This window comes from Silurus aristotelis (assembly GCF_946808225.1).
Source record: "Silurus aristotelis genome assembly, chromosome: 4".
Taxonomy (NCBI): Eukaryota; Metazoa; Chordata; class Actinopteri; order Siluriformes; family Siluridae; genus Silurus; species Silurus aristotelis.
In genome coordinates this window covers 15,274,199-15,295,008 of record NC_139577.1, presented here as the reverse complement: position 1 = coordinate 15,295,008, position 20,810 = coordinate 15,274,199, and the positions used below count along the sequence as shown (strand labels likewise).

Genomic DNA, 20,810 nt, shown 5'->3' with positions numbered 1-20,810 from the left:
CCAGCTAAGTTATAGTACGAAGAGTACTTGTTTTTTCTATTAAGCGCAGAGCCATTTAGGAATAGACTAGTTAAGATATTTGAATGAGTGAAATGAGCCCTTTAGAAACACAAACTTACTAGGTTGTGTCTGACCAAGCTCATTTCTTCCATTTTTTTAATGTGCTCAAAACATGATCAATAATATGCATCAGCATTAAAACTAAAATAATGCAACATACCAAAAGATCATTGGGGCAAAATTTGATTGTAAAATTAGAAGCATTGCTCACAGTGTGTCACAAGCTGACCTTTTTCCCTCTGACTCTATTTGGAAATGCTAAATAAACTAAACAATGTTTGGGATACTGGATTGTTGTGTTTTAGTTTTTAAGGGCTGGTTGTAGCTACGTAGTTTTAATTACTCCATTCCACACAGAACAATAATTATTAAACTTAATAACCTATTATATATTTATATAATTCTTTTTGATATTACATCTTTACTTGGTATGATGGCAGGGTGTTGAAATGTGAACTATATTGTTATGTAATTTTTATATTAAAAATGATATACAATTATTGTTTTATACATTTCTAAAATTACTAAAATATAGACCTCAAAACCAAAAGAAGGGAAGAGTTGCTGCACAGTTTGATTGGGTACGGTGACTAAACCATGAACTTATGTAACATTTGTTACTGTTAGGTCAGTGATACATGAGAGGAGGCATTGATGGGCGTCTTTACTGTTACATTTCTTATCGCCAACTCAGGCCCCTGTGGTGTCTGAAGGTTCCTTATGTGTTGCTTTGCCGCAGCCCCAAGACCGATGAAAGTAGTGTGGTTGTTGAGGAAATTATCCAGTTTCCTGGCTCTGAGGCCAGGGAATACAGGGTTACAGTGTGAGAAACCTGTGCAGTTGTTTTTGCTTGCCCCCTGCGCTTCTCTCACAGCGAGCACCACGCCTCTGTGTAGTCTACAAGACACACAGATGCAAGACTTTCCCTGCAAGCTTTTCATATTTTACGATGTGTCTGCTGGCCTGGAATCTACTGAACCTGCAGCCGGGTGCTAAAGAAAATGATTGATCTATAGAATTGAAATAAATTTTGATATTCGCTTGACTGTTGCTTGATCTTAATAAACTATTTGGACAGGGGGGGTGGCATTGCCCACTGCTTACTGCAATTAATCCACCAAGCAACAATGAGGACAACTGCCAGATATACAGCATCCGAGAATTGTTGATGCTTGTCCTGTTTATATTAAGTCCTGTTTATCTTAAGGTAAACATATTACCAGCTGTAACATAAAACTGAAGATATATATATATATATATAAAACATTGAAATTTCATGATATCTGAGTATACTTTTTAAACTTTGTCACATGAGAGGTAAAGTCTCCTTTATTGTCACTGAACTTCACTACATCCTGACCCGGACCACTTCAGCTGAGGCATTTCCTGCATGGTTTACGTTACCCTGGTGCAGGGTCACTGCAATCCAAATGCCTGCATGTTTACTGACTACCACACTACACATCTAATGTTGATACAAATACACATCTGATTAAACAGAATTCTCTAATAACGCATTAACACAAAATTAATTTTACTGCACAAATTTTTATTTACACACGATTCTTATTATGCATTAATTATTCATTAATATTGTATATTACTATATACCAAATATTATTACCTACTGCACCTTCTGTACATTAATCACCCTCATCCCTGTATTTATGGACCTTATACCCTATTTATCTACTGTTATCTATTGTAAATAGTCGCTAATGCACTTCTAGTTAGATGCTAACTGCATTTCATTGGCTCTGTACATGTACATTGCACAATGATAAAGTTTAAACTAAACTAATCCAATCTAATCTAATTCAGCATGCCATTTTTATTAAAAAAATTTACAAATATGAAAGAGACGATAATTTGACACTTGACATTTATTCACGATGTCCTTGTTTTACTCCGATATAAAAAATAAAATTAAAAAACTCTAAAGAAAAATGTTTTACTGATTCGCCAAGTCTCAAATCAAGCACTAAAATCCACCATGAGGCACACATATCCGGCTCTATGTTGAGTATGGTTTCACTAGTAATACACATACAATATATTTGCACAAAGCATCCACATTTGTCCATGCCCTATTTTGATAAAAAGTATTAAAAAAGTGTTCATTTAAGGTACATTTAAAATAGAAAAAATGTGCCATCAAGTTCCGATTAAATATTTGAATCGATTGACAGTCCTATATATATATATATATATATATATATATATATATATATATATATATATATATATATATATAAAATATATATAAAATATAAATATAAGCTTCTTGACTCGCTATATATATATATATATATATATATATATATATATATATATATATATATATATATATATTTAGCGAGTCAAGAAGCTTATATTTATATTTTATATTTATATAATATGTATATATAAAATATAAAATATATATATACGGCAAATTATATTTGCCAGTGCATTTCACAGCTGCATTTTTGCATTATTTGCCTAGCTGTGGTTGTCCTCAACCTTCTTGCTGTATTCACAGTGTGATTCTTAAGGAACTAGAGCACGTAAACTGCAGTCATATACAACTCTCGCCTTGCTTCAAACAACGGTTTTGACAATGGTCTCCTGGGATACTGCTCACTCTCCTTTGTGTAGCTGTATGTGCAGTTTATTGGCAGGGAGTCTACACAAAGCTAAAATAGGGTATTCACAACATACATATTGCATCTTTATCTTTCTGTACATTATTATTGTAGATCATAACAGTCCATAGACATAGCCATTAATACACAAAACCGTCATTTTGTACATTATTTTTAATTTGTATATAACGTTTAATACTGACAGTCAAATGGGAGACCTTTTGTTTGAGTAATTGACTGTAATTCTTTTAAGTAATAAAGTATTTATTCTGTACATCAAATAAAAGTAAATAAATATTTAAAATCACTATCATAAATGTGGTGGCTGTTGCATATTTTAAATATTGCCTCATTACCTTTGGAGCTCCATGCACATTTATGTATCTTTTTATGTTCTTTTAAGAGAGGAGACTAACTATAACAGTAAAAAAAAAATGATTTCCATTAGGAACACGTTTCCACATGCCCATTTATTATTGGACCACATCAATAGGTAGCACATTAATTTCTTTTTTTTTTTTTTAAACTCCTGAAGTTTACTGCCACTTCAGCCAGCCAGTGGCCTTCTTATACTCCAGTGCACACCATAAAGATTTAACAAGGAGTGGTGAAAAGTGGCTTTGATCCAGTTTACAACCCAATGCTTACACATGCAACCATCATAAAACTGTAATGAGACAGGGAGAGAGAGCTGACCTCCACAAGCAAATTCACTGTCATGTGCAAATGTTATATGCAATGATTTTTTTGGAAATTATCATTTTATTTTAATCATTAACAAAATCAGACTACAGACAAATGGATTTGGACTGTAATTAATATAAACCGTCTGCTACAAAGGCTCAGGGATATTACTGGCATGAATATGCTTTCATTCAAATGTACATCAGTAGACAGTTGATAACCTCACAATGACAGAACTATGGACATAATGAATGAATAAATAGACACGTGTTGTCACCCAGATGAGGGTTCCCTTTTGAGTTTGAATCCTCTTAAGCTTTTTTGCTCATATCATCTCAGGGAGTTTTTCCTTGCCATTGGTGCCACTGGCTTTCTCATTAGGGATAAACTTATATGAACTATTTTTTATGCTTATATTTATTGTCACAATCTATTTTAATTGTGTAAAGCTGCTTTAGGACAATGTTCATTGTTGAAGGTGCAATACAAATAAAATTGAATTGAACTGAAATGGTGGAAAGTGACCTAATCTTAAATAGAAAAATACTTTCAGTGAATACTATACAGTTGAGGAAATTTCATTAGTTCACTGAGTAATACAAATGTCTTCAATGTTGCATATTTACATGCAGAAAACATTAGGACATCAGGGCACTAAATACAAGACAGGTGTATTGTCTAAGGTCTTTTCTACGGTGGGTGCAGTCCTTTGCACGTTTCTCCAAAGAGGCTTTATTTAAAATAGGAAGATGTAATGTATACTTTACACAGAGGAACTGCAATATCCTCTTCCACTAATGGACCAACTTTCAATGGCTAGGCATATACAACAGACCCTGTTTGGGTTTCATTATGCAGCTGGTTCTTTGACTTCCAGGGAGTTGATGTATGAGGTGTCTCATTAACCACAGCCTTTAAGAACACAGATCAAACCTGCAACTCCTTCTGAGGTATAATTTAAGCTAAAAAAAAATTAACACCCCCAAAACAAGACTCGTACTAGCACTTGAAGACTTTTTTTATTGAGCTTTTTTTTTTTTTTTTTTATATATAATGCTGGATTACCTGGGGACATGATTGACTGTATCAGGGATTCAGGGACCACAATTTAATGGTGAGATTGATCTAATGCATATCGAATTTTTTCCACAAAGGGCTGGTGTGGGTGCAGGTTTTTATTCCAAACAAAGCATTGGTCGCACCTGATAGTCACTGAAAATGAAAATCATTAGACATAAAAAGGTGTGGACTTGCCTGGTTGGAATGAAAACCTGCACCCACACTGGTCATTTGTGGAAACGATTAGACACCCATGAACTAATGTCTGTGTTAACTGTCCTTTGTCCTCTCAGTGTGGGCTCTCTAGTTTCTTTCTTTTTACCTCCCAAAAAACATGCCAGTATACAGACCCAGGTGCTGTTTAAGGAACAATAGTACAAAGCAGGAAAACACTCTGAAAGAGACATCAGTCCATCCAGGGCACTATTAACAGCTAGAGAAAAGCTATGGTAGCCAGTCCATCCAGTGTCATGTGTCTGGAATTTGGAAAGGAACCCCAGAGGAACCCTTGCACAAGCACAGAAATACCAGGTAGCCCCAAGCTCAGGATGGACTCAGGAATCCTGAAGATTAATGTGTATTCACTAGGGATACTTTCATTATTTAAAAAGTGACCAAAATTTTGTGACATTTTTAATATGTAGATTGAATTCTCCTCGCTAAACAGTTTCTCAAGCACATTCTCTCAGCACCACTGCTTCTACATGAACATCAAGAAGTCAAGAAGTCAAAAAGCTTTTACATGACGTATAGATAAACATGGCAGAGGTAAAGCTACATGTTCCTGGAAACAGAACACAAAAGGAATGTCTGGTTTTTGTTGATTTTTTTTTATTTATTTAAAAAATATATTATTATTATTATTTTTGCACTACAGAGGCCTGTTTGTGAAGTCAAGGGCCATGGTTTGAAGTCAAAAGGCAGTTAAGTAAATTGATGATGATTTGATTTGATGATGATTTGATGATTTGCAACTTACGACCATTTGACTTTACGACCACAATCGCTAGCCGCGGCGTTCGACAGTGCGTACCAGCTTCCGGCATCATTTCACAGTACTGTACTGTACGTATCGTGTTACGACCGGCCTGTTGGTCCCAGTCGTGGTCGTAAGTCGACGACTAACTGTACTATTGTATGAACTATTTGTACCTTAATGAATTGCATAACATCATATTTGTTCGATTGCATCGTACTGCATTGAATGGCATTGTGTTGAAACAAATCAAAATCAGATCGCACTGCATCGTAATAGGGGTGAATCGTATCGTATCGGTAGATGCTTTATATGTATCTTTATCAGATCGTATTGTTGGCTGTGCATCGAGATGCGAATCACATCAGCCTCAGTTACAGAGATGCTATGCAGATATTACTATGCAGCGTACAAATCTTTGCAAATACAAATGAAAACAAAGGAAACAAAGCAAAGGAAAATCCCATTGTTTCAGAAAGCTCCAATACAAGACATGCCCTAAACGAATCTTGCTTTATCAGGGTGAACTTGACCTTTCCATGAAGACTATCCAAATAAACAGCATTGCAGGGATTTCTGCACAGATTCTAAGACTACCTAGTGACCCAGTATGGAAGCCTAGGTTTAGGACGCAGCCTGGGTTTTATTGGTCCGTGTCTAGAAGGTAAGACACATGGCGCCTCCCTCCTCTACGTCATTAATGCAGGTTGCCTTGGGAGCGAAAAGCGCCATGCAGACTTGAGCAGCAGCGATGTGAGAGGAAGGAGCGGGTTTAGAGACATCTATATATGTATATGTATTTATTTATATATAATAATATACACAGCTTTGTGTTTGGGGTGGTCGCGGTGGTGTTTGGTGTAGCATCGAAGTCCCTATGCGGAGGTGAAGCAGCGGCCAGCAGCCATGGCTCAGCCGCAGCAGCGGGTGGTTCAGCTGTCGGCGGCCGCGCTCGCGGTGGTACTGCAGAAGGAGGACGGCGGTGGCGACGACGCGTCGTGCAGCAGCGCCAGCAGCGGCCACGAGGTTTTCATGGAGTTTAAGTGCCAAAATCTGCGCAGCTTCTGGAATAAAAGGCTCGTGAAGGCCATGTCCGAAGTTTACTTCCAGGGCTGGATGGAAAATTCAGTGCTGCTCATTCAAGGAAGTGGAACCAATTTGGAGGTGCTGAGGGAAGCGTGGATGCGCAGAGCTCTCCGGTCACCCAAGGGATTCACCATCAAAGCAGTGGGTAGGTTCTCGATCCTCGACTCAAGCTGAGAAGATAAGACCTCTCTGTTTAAGGGTACAGAGCACAGGTTTCTATGAGATTCTGGAGCAAAATTTAGCTAATGCCGGTCGAGTTAAATGGAAAGGACATGGGAAGGTTTGTTCACACAGTAGCTTCCCAAGGTCAGAACGAGGAAGGTAATGAGGAACGCCAAAGAAAGGTTTATTATCAGTAGGTTGATGAGGTATTTTCTGGACCTCGGCAGATATGTTGTATCATTGTGTCAACAGAGCATGATTCAGTGTCATCCAATATACAGTATTACATGAACAAGGCATCAAATGCAGAACTGTGATTACCATCACTCGCTCAGTGGACCGTCGATATGCATGATCAATACGTTTGTATAATGCTTCCCTTCTTCATGTGAGCATTATAAATGCATTTTTAGTTATATTGCATGAAAATAGTACCGTATAGAATAGCGAAGCTTCAAGTTGAACATGAACTGCAGGTCGCTGAGAGACCTCAACATGCCTGAAGGGTAAGGTAACGTGCAGCATTGCTGTATTATTTCCACATGACAGGAAATAAAAATGTAAGTGCAGAATGGCCTTTAACCCTCACATTGCAAAAACACCCTCTCCCCCACACAGACCCAGATACACACACCCTAGCGTGTAGTTTAACCGTGTGTAAATTATGCTCTGGAATTCTTAGTTATCTTGAACATTGCTGGTCTTGAAGCATTTAGTGTACAGTGACAACAGTTAATTATATTTTCATTGGACACATGTTGAGGTGACAGGTCTGTGGTGGCTCCAAACACACACACACACGGTCGCTGGTGTTGCTGAACCCACACAAAGCCGTCAGCACTGTGTGAGATCAGCCATTTGCTCCTGCTATCAGGGCAATGGAAGGTGGAGGTCAACTCAGGCAGTTGTATGTGAAGAGAGAGCATAAAGGAGTAGCGCACGACCACACAATGGGATTGTCTGCAATGGTTTGGGATTGAACTTGTCTGGCATGTAAACAATTGTGCTTTTGTAACTTCAGGCCAGACAAAAAGCCGTTGCCGTGGTCGGAGCTCAGTACTATGGCAGCGTAGTTTACCATCTATTCACGGAAAGCTACAGCGCTGAGTTCTCTCGACAAGCGGCTGTCCAAGAGACCAGTTTATAAGGTTTCAGACATTCATTCACCTTTTCTTTACAGTTTTCTGAATGCATCGGTTGCTTTATTTTCAGTCACTCATCAACTGTGCTTGTTTTTTTTTGTTTATTTACCTGAGCCACTGGTTATATTCTTAGTATCTTTTACACTTTTTTGAAAATCACGCCAGTTTTCTTAAACCGTCTTTCTTTCCAGACCAATGCTTCCCCAGGAGAAACTGCTTATTGCTAGTCTGTGATTTCCTATCAGTGGATGAGATGATTCATTTGCCCCACCACCTCTCATTCCTGTCATCATTATCAGTGTACTTTTGTGTAAGGGTGGTTCCCTGCTGCATGTTAAAATCCGGTTTGGAGGAGGATGAAGAGATGTGTTCAGCGTAGACAGTGTTTTGTACACGGCACTCAAAATTGATCTTTGTCAGCCTGAGCTGCTTTCATGGTCTGTAGTTCAGCTCTATTTACTGATGTTACAGTGCATAAAGGACACAAATATGTACTGTGCAATTCAATTTGTTGGTGTTTTTGATGGCAGAGTTGTTTAGATGGCTAGTTTAAATGCTAATACATTTTTCATATGCAAATGATCTTGAACTGCAAGAATTTACTATAAATAATTTGTGTATTTAAAAAAAAAACAAAAAAAAAAACGAATTGATGTACAACAATGTGATATGTTTTGACATGTTTTAATAGTCTTTAGTGAAAAGTCTTGTAAAGGCCATCTCTGTAATTTGCGCTTATCTGGTGAAATCTGAGGCTGCACCCTCAATGGTTGCCTGATCTCTCTGCATTATTGAGTGGCTCCAGATCCAGCTCACAACAGGAGGCAATCTAAGTGCTAAACCATTCACACAGAGCCATAGAGAATGCACGAAAGCGCCCAGTAACGTGAACCGTCACAGAATTCGGCGTTATATTTAAGGCTGTCAAGCGTGTTCTTACCGAAATCGTATCATTCAAGCTCTCCTTTCAAGTTCTTATGTCAAACATAGCTGCTGCCTGACTACTATTATTAGGAGTTTTCGGTATTCAGTGGAACTGTAAGCTAATCTCTGTGTGACAATGTTTATTGGAGAACTCACCCCTGACTGGTTGTTTTGGAATCAGATTGCTTTGCCCCAGATCCCTATGTTTTGTAAATGTCTCACATAGAACTGAGGGGTCATTCATCAGCGTGGGCCACGTCTCCTATATCTCAGCATATTAGGCATGACCAGGCTTCACGCTGGACTGCTGTATGGAGAGGGGAACGTCTTGGGGAGCTTACACATTGAAACCCTCGCAGTTAACCAGAAACCAAAGGTCATGGTTCCCCTCCTCTCTTCATGGAGCTCATTGTGGACATGGGCAGATAAACAGTGCATCCAGGTTTGCCCCAGGCGCAGATGAGGCCCAGTTCAGCCAGCATACGCTTGTAAAAGAACACGAGTTCTCTCATTAGGGCATAGCTTGCATTATTGTCTGAATTATTAAGGTCCAGTGTGAAGATGTTTATGCACTAAACATGCCAATTGCATTGTTAAGACTACATGCAGTTTCATACAGTGTATTCAAAGCCCCGGTGTGAAATAGCTTTTTATGCTACTATATATTGATCTAATTCAAAAATAATTCGAAACAAATTAGAAAAATGACTAGAATCATCATGTGAAGCACTTGCATTCTCTGGACACCTTGTGTTGGAATAAAGAGACTGGATCTGGTTTCTAAGAAGGCTACCACTGGAATGTTTTCTTGTGGTAACCAAACACCAAACCACAGTCTACCACAAGCAGCTGTGTGTGGTGCCTTTTTGACTTCACCGTGTTTCTCCAATGAATCCCTGTATCCTTTATCCATCACTGTATTTAAACAAACCCTGACAGCAAGCAGATGGATGAGTTTGAGCCATGTGATCTCATCACTTGATTTGTCTTCTTTCTGGAAATTCTGCCTGTTACTTACAATTCCCAGACTCATTTCACTTTTAAAAAAATAGCATTTTTTTTTTTTTACGTGAAATTAGTCTGACTTCAGATAATTCATTTTAAATGTAGAACCTCAGTTTTGTTTGGCTGTGGAAGTCTATGTGCATGAACGTGCACAGAAGAAATCAAAATGTGTCTGTTTTTTTTCTATTATGGAGAATAGAGGAGATTGTGTTCCTTTTAGGATGTAGCTGAGTTTGGCTTCTTTTTATAAGCTTTAACATGGAACGTGACCTTGGCATCAAGTTTAGAAACTGACCTTTGTTTTGAAGTACACTGGACATCACTTGCTGCATCCTTTTGGTGGAAGGGGCACAAATTTATAGCATGCAAGCCACCAGAAATCTAGGCTCATAAACAAATAAATTACCTACTTCCTTTCAGTTAAACAGAATATCTTTTTTTTTTTTTGTGAATCCCACCTTGCTCTCATTGTCCTGCCGCTTTTCTTACGGAAGAATATTTTTTAGAGACTAATGGTTTAAATTTAGAGTCCGGTGAATACTTTTTTTGTCTCCAAAAAAGTGATTCCCATCGCACTGCCGTAGCTTCGTGCTTTTGTTTGACTGAAATCAAGACATACCACGCTTTTATCTTTAAAGCTGTTCAGGATTTAGACTGTGATTAAGCTGTTACACTGGTAAAGGCCCCCCAGTGTAAGGATAACAAACTTGGAATCTGATTTAGTTCAGTCTTAGTTTAAGGAAATAGCTCTCATCTGGTGTGAATTACTGTCATGGATCTTGATTAGTGGAGTGTGAGTGCTGTAAACATTAGGCCCCACCAGCTTCTGGAGGTGGGACCAGCCTGAAACACCTGGAATGTCTAAACATCAGCAAAATCTTTTTTTTTTTTTTTTATCCCTGTCAAACATGCAATTTAGGCCTGGGAGCATCAGGGTGGGTGAAGATCCAAAGAAGATATTTATGTTACAGGTTATGTTCCATTTATAAAATAAAGTTTACACTTTGATAAGGGTGTATTACTTTTAAACTGGCGAATGGGCATGTGTTCTAAAGTTATGTAAAATGCAGTAAATTACCTGCTGATTGTGTAAATGACATTGTTATATAATAATAATAATAATAATAATAATATTAATAATATCTTTTTTATATTTGAAGATTTGTCTTTTCTTAACTTTTCTCTGTATTTATTAAACAGTGCCATTTGGCACTAGTTTACAAATGTTAGTGACCCTCCTGTTTTGTAAAACGGTGCCAGATGTTTTCTAAGGTTACCAGGTTACTGGGTTACTCTGCTGGCTGCAGTGAATATATTAGAATTTATTACACATTTATATTTGAATCTTCTCAACAATGTACAAGTAAACATCAGTGTCATTGTGTAGCTTGGCTATTTTGTCTGGGGAATTTGCTAACTGTTTGTGTCTTTATTTTGCTTTCTTTATTAGTGAGTTCATCAGGATCATTTAAGTATTAAATCAATAGCAGTAAAGCAAACAAAAGCACTTAGAGATGTTTTTATTTTTTTATTTATTTATTTTAAAAGTTATCTTTCCTTTTTATCTGCCCAAATTATACATGTTGTCGGGTTTAACTTATATCAGTTTAACTATGTGAAGCAAAATTTCCAGAGCTTCTTTTGTTAATCATTGCACATGTCTGCAAAATGAGTTCCAGCCTCTTCACTTGGTAATGGTGTCTTTTTGTGATCTGAAAGAGACCCATATTTGATAACCTGATCACCCAGTGGAACAGCATGTAAATGGAGTGGTAAGATGAGGAACATAAAATAAAAGTTAATCTGTGTGAAATGTACCAGAGTCGGTGTAAAGTTTAAATGCCTGGTGTGCAGAAAAGCCTGATAGTTTGGTTAGACCTAGCCTAGGAGCACTTCAATTCACTCTAGAAGTCATTGATGCATACCAGTTTTAGACAGCTCCTCCTATGACACAACATAATTATTAACACATGGATGGCCAGTTCATGTCTGCAAAATTTCACCTCTTTACTGATATTTTTTGCAGCTCATCTGGATTCCACCACCTTTACAACTTTACAAAGAACACTTTGTTCTTGTGATCTTTACTGAAATAGAGCAGGTTTCATCAAATCAAATGCTGCACCAGGAAACCTTCATTTTGTAGTGAAATGAAGGGCAATGCATGCATTAGCTCACTAAACCCTATAAGATAAAAGCAGATGCTAAAAGGATTAAGACAGCTCACGATTGTTCTTAGTTAAAAACCTGGATGTCTTCTAAACAACACATCAGATGCAGAGAGCTTTGATTTCTAGGCTTTTGATGTTGAGCAAAACCGCAGTGGAATTTGAGTAAGGGGCGGTGGGTTTCAACATCAATTCTTTCTTCAAGAAAATCAATTAATCTTAGACCTGATGAGGCAGGATTTATTGCCTCTATTCTTCATGCATGGTGTGCACGATCAGACTCGTTCTTCTCATTACATAGTGAAGCTGTCCTGAGACCAGGTGGAGTCGTACAACTCCTGCCAGCAGCGCTGATTGATCCTGCAGTGTGTGGATACAAAGCAGATAAAGTTGAGGAAAGACAGAGCTGAGATTAATAACAGATTAAAGTACTGTGAAAAAAAAATCTGTACCTCAGGAACAATTTTGGTAACAGTTTGGGGAAGCAAGTAGTTCCATGTAGAAGTGGGCGATATAATATAATTTGCTAAACAATTTTATGTTTCATGGTGGTTGCACAAAAACCTTGTCAGCAAAAAAACATTAAAAAGAAGCTGGTAAAAAAAAATGCTAATATGTAATATATAATGTATCATTATATAATGTATAGCTTTTGTATATCATATACCTTGTAAATAAATGCATGAACAGTGAAATGGAGAAAATGGAGTGAAATGGAGAAAATTTTACAAATCATCTGCTTTAAATAAGGTTTTAAAGGTTTTTTTTTTTTATAGATGTTTTATTATGAGATATAATTATTTAAATTAATGAATACGTTATTTATTATAAGGAGCAGAATAGCCACAATATTTCAGAAATACACGTTGTAAAATAATTTATCATTATATCAATATTATATCATGTCCACGTCCAGACGAAGTTTATTAAAAATGCTTTCCCACTTAGAGTTTCATATTTGGTTTACATTAGACCCAGATTTGTCTAGGTGTTTAAAAGATATGTTTGTCAGACTGAGTAATCATTTCATAGTGCCATCACTGTAAGTGTAGGTTCAAGAAATTTTTTATCTAAGCCAATAGTTGATGTCTCCAGGTCTAACCACACATTAGACATGTGCAGTAGTCTAGAAATAGTTAAACAGCCTGAGCTTCATATAGGCAGCTTGCACAGGTTAGCTTTTATCCACTACCTTCCCACCTCCCAGAGTGAAAATCTAATTCTGAGAAATGCCTCGGCATTTGCTTTTGCTAACTACTTTTAGACTAAGCAGAGTGGACTGAAGGAAATCTTGTTTGTGGTTGTGATGAGGAATGAGGCTCCCCACATTAAAATCAAAGCTTTATTAGTTCTGGGGATCTCCCTCTACACCCTCCCTGCTCTCTGTGTTTTACTACATCAAGAGTTAATTACCTCTGTGGTTTGCTAATGTAAAAACCTAGCAAAAAAAAAATGACTTAAACCACATAGGTGACTAAATATACTGCATAAATATACTATATATATATATATATATATATATATATATATATATATATATATATATATATATATATATATATAGAGAGAGAGTAATTTTCAAAGTGTAACTTTTGGAAAAATGCTTTTTGAAGACCAACTTTGGTCTTATATAAAGAAAATGCTTTAAATGTAAAAATATTTTTTATATGGCATATCATATATCACCTGCAGCAAATCTGGATTTAATTAGCCTAGGCTGTCCATCTCATTGTGACAAAACATGCCCATACCCCATACATGGGTAGAGTATCCAATCGCAGAGCAGACTAATCACGGCCAACGAACTGACACACTCGCCGATCATTTTCTTCTAAGCTTTTCTTTGACTGCCGGTATTAGCATCTCCTGACGATACATTCTGACATGCCATTTTTCTTGGCTGCTTGACAGTTGTTGATTAACTCACAGATAAATAAGCATTTATTACCATGAGTTTAAAATTTGCATCATAAGCTTGCCTCAGTTGCTGGTTTACTTGGCACTTATACTTTATATATACACTATATATACACTACATATAGTAGTGTGTGTGTGTATATATATATATATATATATATATATATATATATATATATATATATATATATATATATATATAAGCATCTCACATATTAGCATCCATTTTAGTGTATCTTCTCAAGCGACAATACCATAGAAGTGAAACTTGGATATATTTTAGAGTAGTAAATGTGCAGCTTGTACAGCAGTACAGCACTAAGTGATAACCGCTGTACGTCATGTAACCACGCAAAGCCTCATGTCCTATTCATCATGCTCATGTTTTTGTCTGCTTGACAGGACCATACAAATTCGTGTATCTTCTATAAAATTTGGTGCTTTAAGTACAATTCTCTCATACTGACCACTAGATGTTCAACATGGAACCTCATGGCAAAGACTCTTTGAGGATTTAAGAATGAGAATTGTTGCCGAGGCTATAAGAAGATCAGCAACACCCTGAAACTGAGTTACAGAACAGTGGCCAGAGCCATAAATAGGTTTTCCAAGACGGGTTCTATTAGAAACACACCTTGCAAGTGTCCATCAAAGAAGAGTCAACATACTGTGTACTGTGAACTAAACGTAGGTGCAGAAGCTGGCTTCAAAAAACAGATGCATGATTGGACATAATTGTTTAAGAGAATTCAGAAGGTCCGCTTGTCAGTGCTCAGACTATACAACAAGTCAGTTTAATGGCCATCATCTCAGAAGGAAGCATCTTCTAAAGCAGGCTCACAAGAAAGTCTGCAAACAGATTACTAAAGACCTGTCCAAGAGCATGAATGACTGGAACCATGTCCTGTGGTCTGATAAGACTGAGATAAACTTGTTTGACTCAGATGGTGTCCAGCATGTGTTACCTTATTTTTACAGTCATCAGCAGTCCATATGTCTGATATGCATAACCATTTACAGATTACAATTTTAAAATCAAAACACAAGCTATTTTTTTTGCTAGATAACAGAGTTTTTGGTCCAAAGCACAAAAACCAGTAACCCTTTCTAATTTAGAAATTCCATCCCAAATGGAAATCGGTACTTAGTGTACATTTTCTTCGTCTTCTGTCACCCTGTTCACGCTTTTGTGCCACATTGTGTAGTTTCCATGGTACCTGATAGTGAATTTGCTGTAAATGAAACAAAGGTTTAAATGTAGGAAGGCAGCCTCAAGTTACAATAAAAGTGTTCCCCCTGACAGTGGAATTTACATTTACTCCCCAGTATTGATCATTCACATTTATATATTCGTTCATGTTTTTCCATTTGTTTTAGAAAATTGTCCAACTAAAGCACAGTAAAAATGCGAACATGTTTTTGGGGAAGGTTTTCAAAGCACTGTATGTGGTTCGGGTAATATTGTTCTCTAAAGTGCTGTCCCTCTCTTATCCAGGGTGTGTTTTTAGTTAGATCTATTGCATCTGTTTGTTGTAAAATAAAGAAATGGAATATTAATTATTATGTTTACATTAAACAAGTGTATGTTTTTGCTTAACGAACCGATATAAATAAATGTTCTATCCAGGAAAGCTGTTATGTAATTAGTACAATGGTTGATAATAAAGTTTGCCTGTAAACAGGAGACTACCTTCTGACACCATATTGTCAGGATGTCACAGTTTCCTCACTGAATATAAAGGCAGGAAGTGTGTTATATGAGAAAACCTCCAAAATAACCAAGGCATCAGTGTCCTCATAGCTAGAGGTGGCCCTGCTCCTGCCAGTGAAATAAGACACATTTATAAACGAAGTGTGGTATTCTTTCCCCTGGTTTCTCTCTCACTGGCCTCAGATTGTTGGTTGAAATATGTTACTGACAAAAAGAAAATAATCACTCACTTCCAGTAACTGCTTATCCTGGTCAAGGTTAATGGATGTGAGGTGGGACTGCACCATGCACTCGCACACACATTTACACCTAGCGAAGGATAAGAAACTGAACAGAAATTCCTCACAGGAAATAAACCAAGTTTATGATTGACCCTAGGACCCTGGAGATGTAGCAGAGAAAGACTACTCACTACAATCCTGTGCTGCCAAGAGGGAGATTGTAGAACAAGAAAACAAGAATGGGAATGACTGTCTAAACACTGAACTAAAATAAAAAAAGGACTATTATATTATCTTCAGTCTGATAATTACATGGATCTGCAAAGGAAGTCAACACTTTTACTATGCAGTCAGAAATAGCATATATGGGGGTTTCAGCTACCATATGCGGCACATTGTGAGCTGTAATTATTTAATATTATACCTCTAATGTTGGAATAGATGCAATCATACTAACTATATGCACCCCTGTATGTGGTGTGTGTGTGTGTGTGTGTGTGTGTGTGTGTGTGTGTGTGTGTGTGTGCGCACCCTCAACTTTGATGTGGAAAGGAAAGACTGTAATTCATCCCCTGATTATAATTAATCCTTTGTGGTTAATTAGTTAGAAAGATGATTTTGCTTAAAAAAACATTTCTGGCTGTAATTCACTTTTTTGTTGCTGTTTAAAAAAGGCACTACATTGCTTGCATAGAAAATCAATGATATAATACAGGTATCATTATATTTACTGAGTTGTCTTTATTAACTCCTTAATCCCATTTGTCCACGCTTTGAGGCAATTCATGCAGCATTCATAGAGCCATGTAATTTGTAAATTGTAGTAATGTCATTTTCCACCTAGAGACACTTGACATGCAAAGTGGGGAAAAATCATGGATACCTACATGTCTTTTGTTTGCTTAGTCAGAGCACTTAAAACTGATACTAATACAATAAAGAATTCAATCACATTTTTACAGATCTGAGTGTATACTGGGGCTATTCTACTGTAACAAACTTTCAGGCAAGATTTAGGACTGAAACTTTAGAACAGCAAAAGCAGACAAATGCAAGTACACCAATGTTAATGGGATTTAAGAGTTACTTCTACTGTAAACTAATTTACAAGTGAAGAAGTGTTATGTTACACTCTTCACAGTGTATGCATCAATGTAGATTTTACATTACAATAGGAGAAGAAACTGGTGGTAATACTAAGTTGACAAATTGATATTTTTACTTTTTCTCTGTTTTTACTGGTTTTATTAAAAAAAATGTATGAAGGCATGTATGTATATAACCAATCTATACCCAAACGTAAGCATAACTAAAAATAACTAAGATACTTAAGTTAATAAGATTCATAATTAAAAGACTGACTAATATATTGATTTATTAAAATTTAAATTGCCATCAGTATTTGCCTGAATGAATATTTTCAACACCAACAAAAAGAAGCAAAAGTTCCAGAATACTTTCTGTTTCATAAAAATGTCACTGCATTATAACTTACAGTTTTTTCCCTGTAATTAAGTTGTATGCCTAGTGTAAAAAAAAAATCAAACTCTTTAATGTTTATATCCTAGCTCGAAGTATCAAGGCTAAGGATCTTATGTGGTTTTAGATCTTGTGTCATGTCTGAAAACAATGTTTAGATAACTTTCTTTGTATTTGTTTCGATCAACTTAGATGACTTCTTTTATTTTTAATTAGTAAATTTTTTCTGCATAATAAATATTACATTTTTTGTGCGTGTTTTTCTCAGGTGATTTATCTCCAGTACAGATGTCACCTATCTCTCAGTCGCAGTTTATTCCTCTGTCTGAGGTCCTATGCTCAGTCATATCGGACATGAATGTTGCTCACGTCGTGGTCAACCAAGACGCACTAATTAATCATATGATGAAGGCCCATCCAGGTACCATGTTATAACAAATTCATAACTGGTTTTAATATTGTTCAGTTTATTGTTCAGTATATCGTTCCAGTTTTTATTAAAAAGTTTTTTTCCATGTCATATAATTAACACTGCAGTGTTAATTAATTAATTAATATTTCTTTATGACTTTCTTTTTTGTTTTGTTTTTAGGAATGGCCATTCCCACTCAAGATATTCTCTACAATGCTCTGGGAGCGCTCATTAAAGAAAGAAAAATTTATCACACTGGAGAGGGCTACTTCATCGTTACACCTCAAACATACTTTATCACCAACAACTTGGCAAAGGAGAAGAACTGGTGGACAAATGACAATGATCAACACTCTCCTCCTCCTATAACATACTTGATGAGCAATGAGACCTGCATGGATGCTTCTACCGAAGTACCCATTATGCCTCATTGTAAGTCCTGTAGTTGCTTCACACCTCAACTAACTGCTCCTCCTTCTGTCCAAGAGCAGTCTATTAGCATAAGTGAATGCACTGGGAAAAGCCTTAAGTGGCCCAGAGAATCCAAGCCAACTGTTCAGCATCAGTCCACATCTACAGCAGCAGACTACCAAGCTAGTGAAATCAGCAAGTCTACCGTCACTAGCCGCAAGGACAAGGAAAAACCCGGACGCAAGTTTGGCCTCAGCTTGTTTCGGCGTAACACAGGGAAAAAGGAAAACAAGCTAAAGAAGGAATATGCCACTTTCTCTGGACAGTTTCCACCTGAGGAATGGCCAGTCAGGGATGAGGATGATCTTAATAACCTTCCTAGAGATTTGGAGCATGCTATTATTAAACGGATCAACCCTGAGCTAACTGTTGATAACCTTGTCCGTCATACAGTCCTAATGAAAAAAATGGAAGAAAAGGCAGCTAGAGTGACAAAAGCCCTGACTACTGACAAAGGCATGTCCACAGATATCCTGCTTCCTAAGCAGAGACACCATTCAGCTAAACCTCCTGCAAGAAGATCAGCCTCTAAGGCCATTCGGAGTAAGAGAAGAGGTCCCTCAGCAAAAGAGAAACAGAGGACAAAGAGTAAGGATGCTCCATGTGATGAGAATTTACAGGGAGATGATCTCATCCCATCTCGCCTCAGGCCTGAATTAGTCCTAAACGAGCCTGACCATCACGAGAACTGCACAGATTTGGATGCAAAATTTGTCTATAAGAAACGCATAGAGGATCCTTTTCAGCCGTTGCTAGGATGTGATACAACCGTCAATCATAAAGAACAAAGGAGGAGAGAAGCCAAGACTTCTAGTCGACGAGAGCGAGCAGGCCACCGATCAAAGTCCTGGGACCCTCACCATGTGAAAGAGGCCACTGAAGAGCTACAGAAAGCCTGCATGCTGTTTGACAGGTCATGTGAACAGCTTCATGAAAGAGGGCTCAATTTGGACTCCGCCATAGATACTAAAACAATCCAAGAACTTCCTGGAGACTACAGCTCTTTCTACCCTGAGAACACCACATTGAGGATAGAAGATAAAGTCAAACAGAAAGCAAGAGAGTTCAGTGATGGGAGAGCGAAGCAAACAATACAGATTTTACAAGAAAGAGATTTAAAAGACATTCCTGAACAAAGGCTTGGTACAGACTTTGCTTCACTATCATACAAAGCAACAGAATTACCCGCGTCATGGTCCAAGCCTACAGTTCGGTGTAGACTGTCTCTTCATCTACTTAACAGTAAGGAGGAATCTGAGCACTGTCCTGACCTCCTCTCCTCACATCATCAAACTGGCAGCATAGCAAGCAGTGTGAACAATGAGAAGAGGGTACAAAGAAACACAAACAGAGCAGACAGTGAAGTACACACCGATGCAGAGCAGCTTATTTATCAGAACACTGAAGATGATGACGATGGCTGTAGCTCTCTCTGCCTGAATGAGGACCATGCCAATGAGTTAGTTCATGCTGGCACATCCCGCTGTCGTGAGCCAGTGTGTTTCGATGCAAACTGGGACAGCTCTTTTATAGAAGAAAACATATTAACTCTTCAGCAAGACCCCAAACGCGCCACACAAAGACCTCATGAATACAGGTGGCCTCAAACTGAACATAAACCTGGTTTGTCCCACATACCAGCAGACGGCAGCCCTGGAGGAAACCTGCAACATGCGAATGAGAAACTGAGTCAGCCCAGCCCAGGACATTCTGACCCCACTGATACCCTGGACATCAGTATCTTTGATTACAGTCAGATGAGTGAGAGGGGCTCTGATACTGAAACAGTACAAAAGTCTGCAGATGAAGACGATGACCAAACCAGCCACTGGGTTTGTCACTCACAGGACTATAACCAAATTCAGTCAGTGGCCGCTGATAAACTGCAGCCTGCAAATCCGAGTCGCTGTGATGGTACTGGAGCTTGTACAGGTGAAACAGCCGAGAATCAAAGCAATACAGCAGACAGTGGGATCGACTCTCCAAGGTCAGTCATTTCTACTGGTCAGGAATTTTAAATGTATTAAATTAAACTAAAGTGGTTTTAAGAAGTTTTATTAGGTTCACCATGTTTTTCATTGTGTCACATTTGCTATCTTACTGTCTACAAAATCACTGTGCTAATTCAGTAAATACAAACAGAATATAGGCAATTGAAATAAATGTACATTTATAATAAAATATAATAAATTGCTATGAATGCAATGATATTCATATTTATTTATTAATTTAATGGCATTTGCCATTCTATTTCTATTTACAGAATACGCATGAGTCTTATGTCCCCTAACTCTGTGATACTGAAAGGGCTGAAACGGCATAGTTTCCTGGAAAACCTTGAAAAGCTCCACTCCAAAACCAACGGCATTCATCCTCAAAGTTCCTTGCTCCAGCTCACACCTGTCATGAATGTGTGAACAGCTGGGTGTGGATTCACACGTGGTGCTTTGAGCTCATTAATTTACTTCTGTATAAATGTGCGTATTTATAGCTATTACATGTAAATACTTTTGTTAATACAATATTGAGTCGTACGTGTGATATTGGGGTAACTGGACTACTGACGTAGGGGTTTTCTTTTTCTTATTAGCTATTTCAGTACTAAGACACTCTGTTTATAAAGAGGGTGGTGTTAGTTCAATTAATCCTTTACACTTCAAAATCAAAATATAAAAAGCTTTGTAAACTGAGAAAAATAAAAATGTTTAC

General features: G+C 37.5%; 1 protein-coding gene across 1 annotated transcript; it reads left to right on the top strand.

Annotated features, from left to right (window-relative positions):
• Window positions 1-6,046: 6,046 nt before the first annotated feature.
• stox1 (storkhead box 1) lies at window positions 6,047-20,810 on the top strand. Its single transcript, XM_083540287.1, has 4 exons — window positions 6,047-6,634; window positions 17,487-17,639; window positions 17,811-20,088; window positions 20,365-20,810. Exons 1-4 carry the CDS (start codon window positions 6,310-6,312, stop codon window positions 20,516-20,518), a joined length of 2,910 nt encoding a protein of 969 aa, XP_083396413.1. The 5' UTR covers window positions 6,047-6,309; the 3' UTR covers window positions 20,519-20,810.

Coding starts and splice junctions, on each gene's coding strand:
- stox1 (XM_083540287.1), top strand. CDS start 6,310: ATGGCTCAGCCGCAGCAGCGGGTGGTTCAGCTGTCGGCGGCCGCGCTC. Junction 6,635..17,486: donor ATTCACCATCAAAGCAGTGG/GTAGGTTCTCGA, acceptor TGTTTTTCTCAG/GTGATTTATCTCCAGTACAG. Junction 17,640..17,810: donor TATGATGAAGGCCCATCCAG/GTACCATGTTAT, acceptor TTTTGTTTTTAG/GAATGGCCATTCCCACTCAA.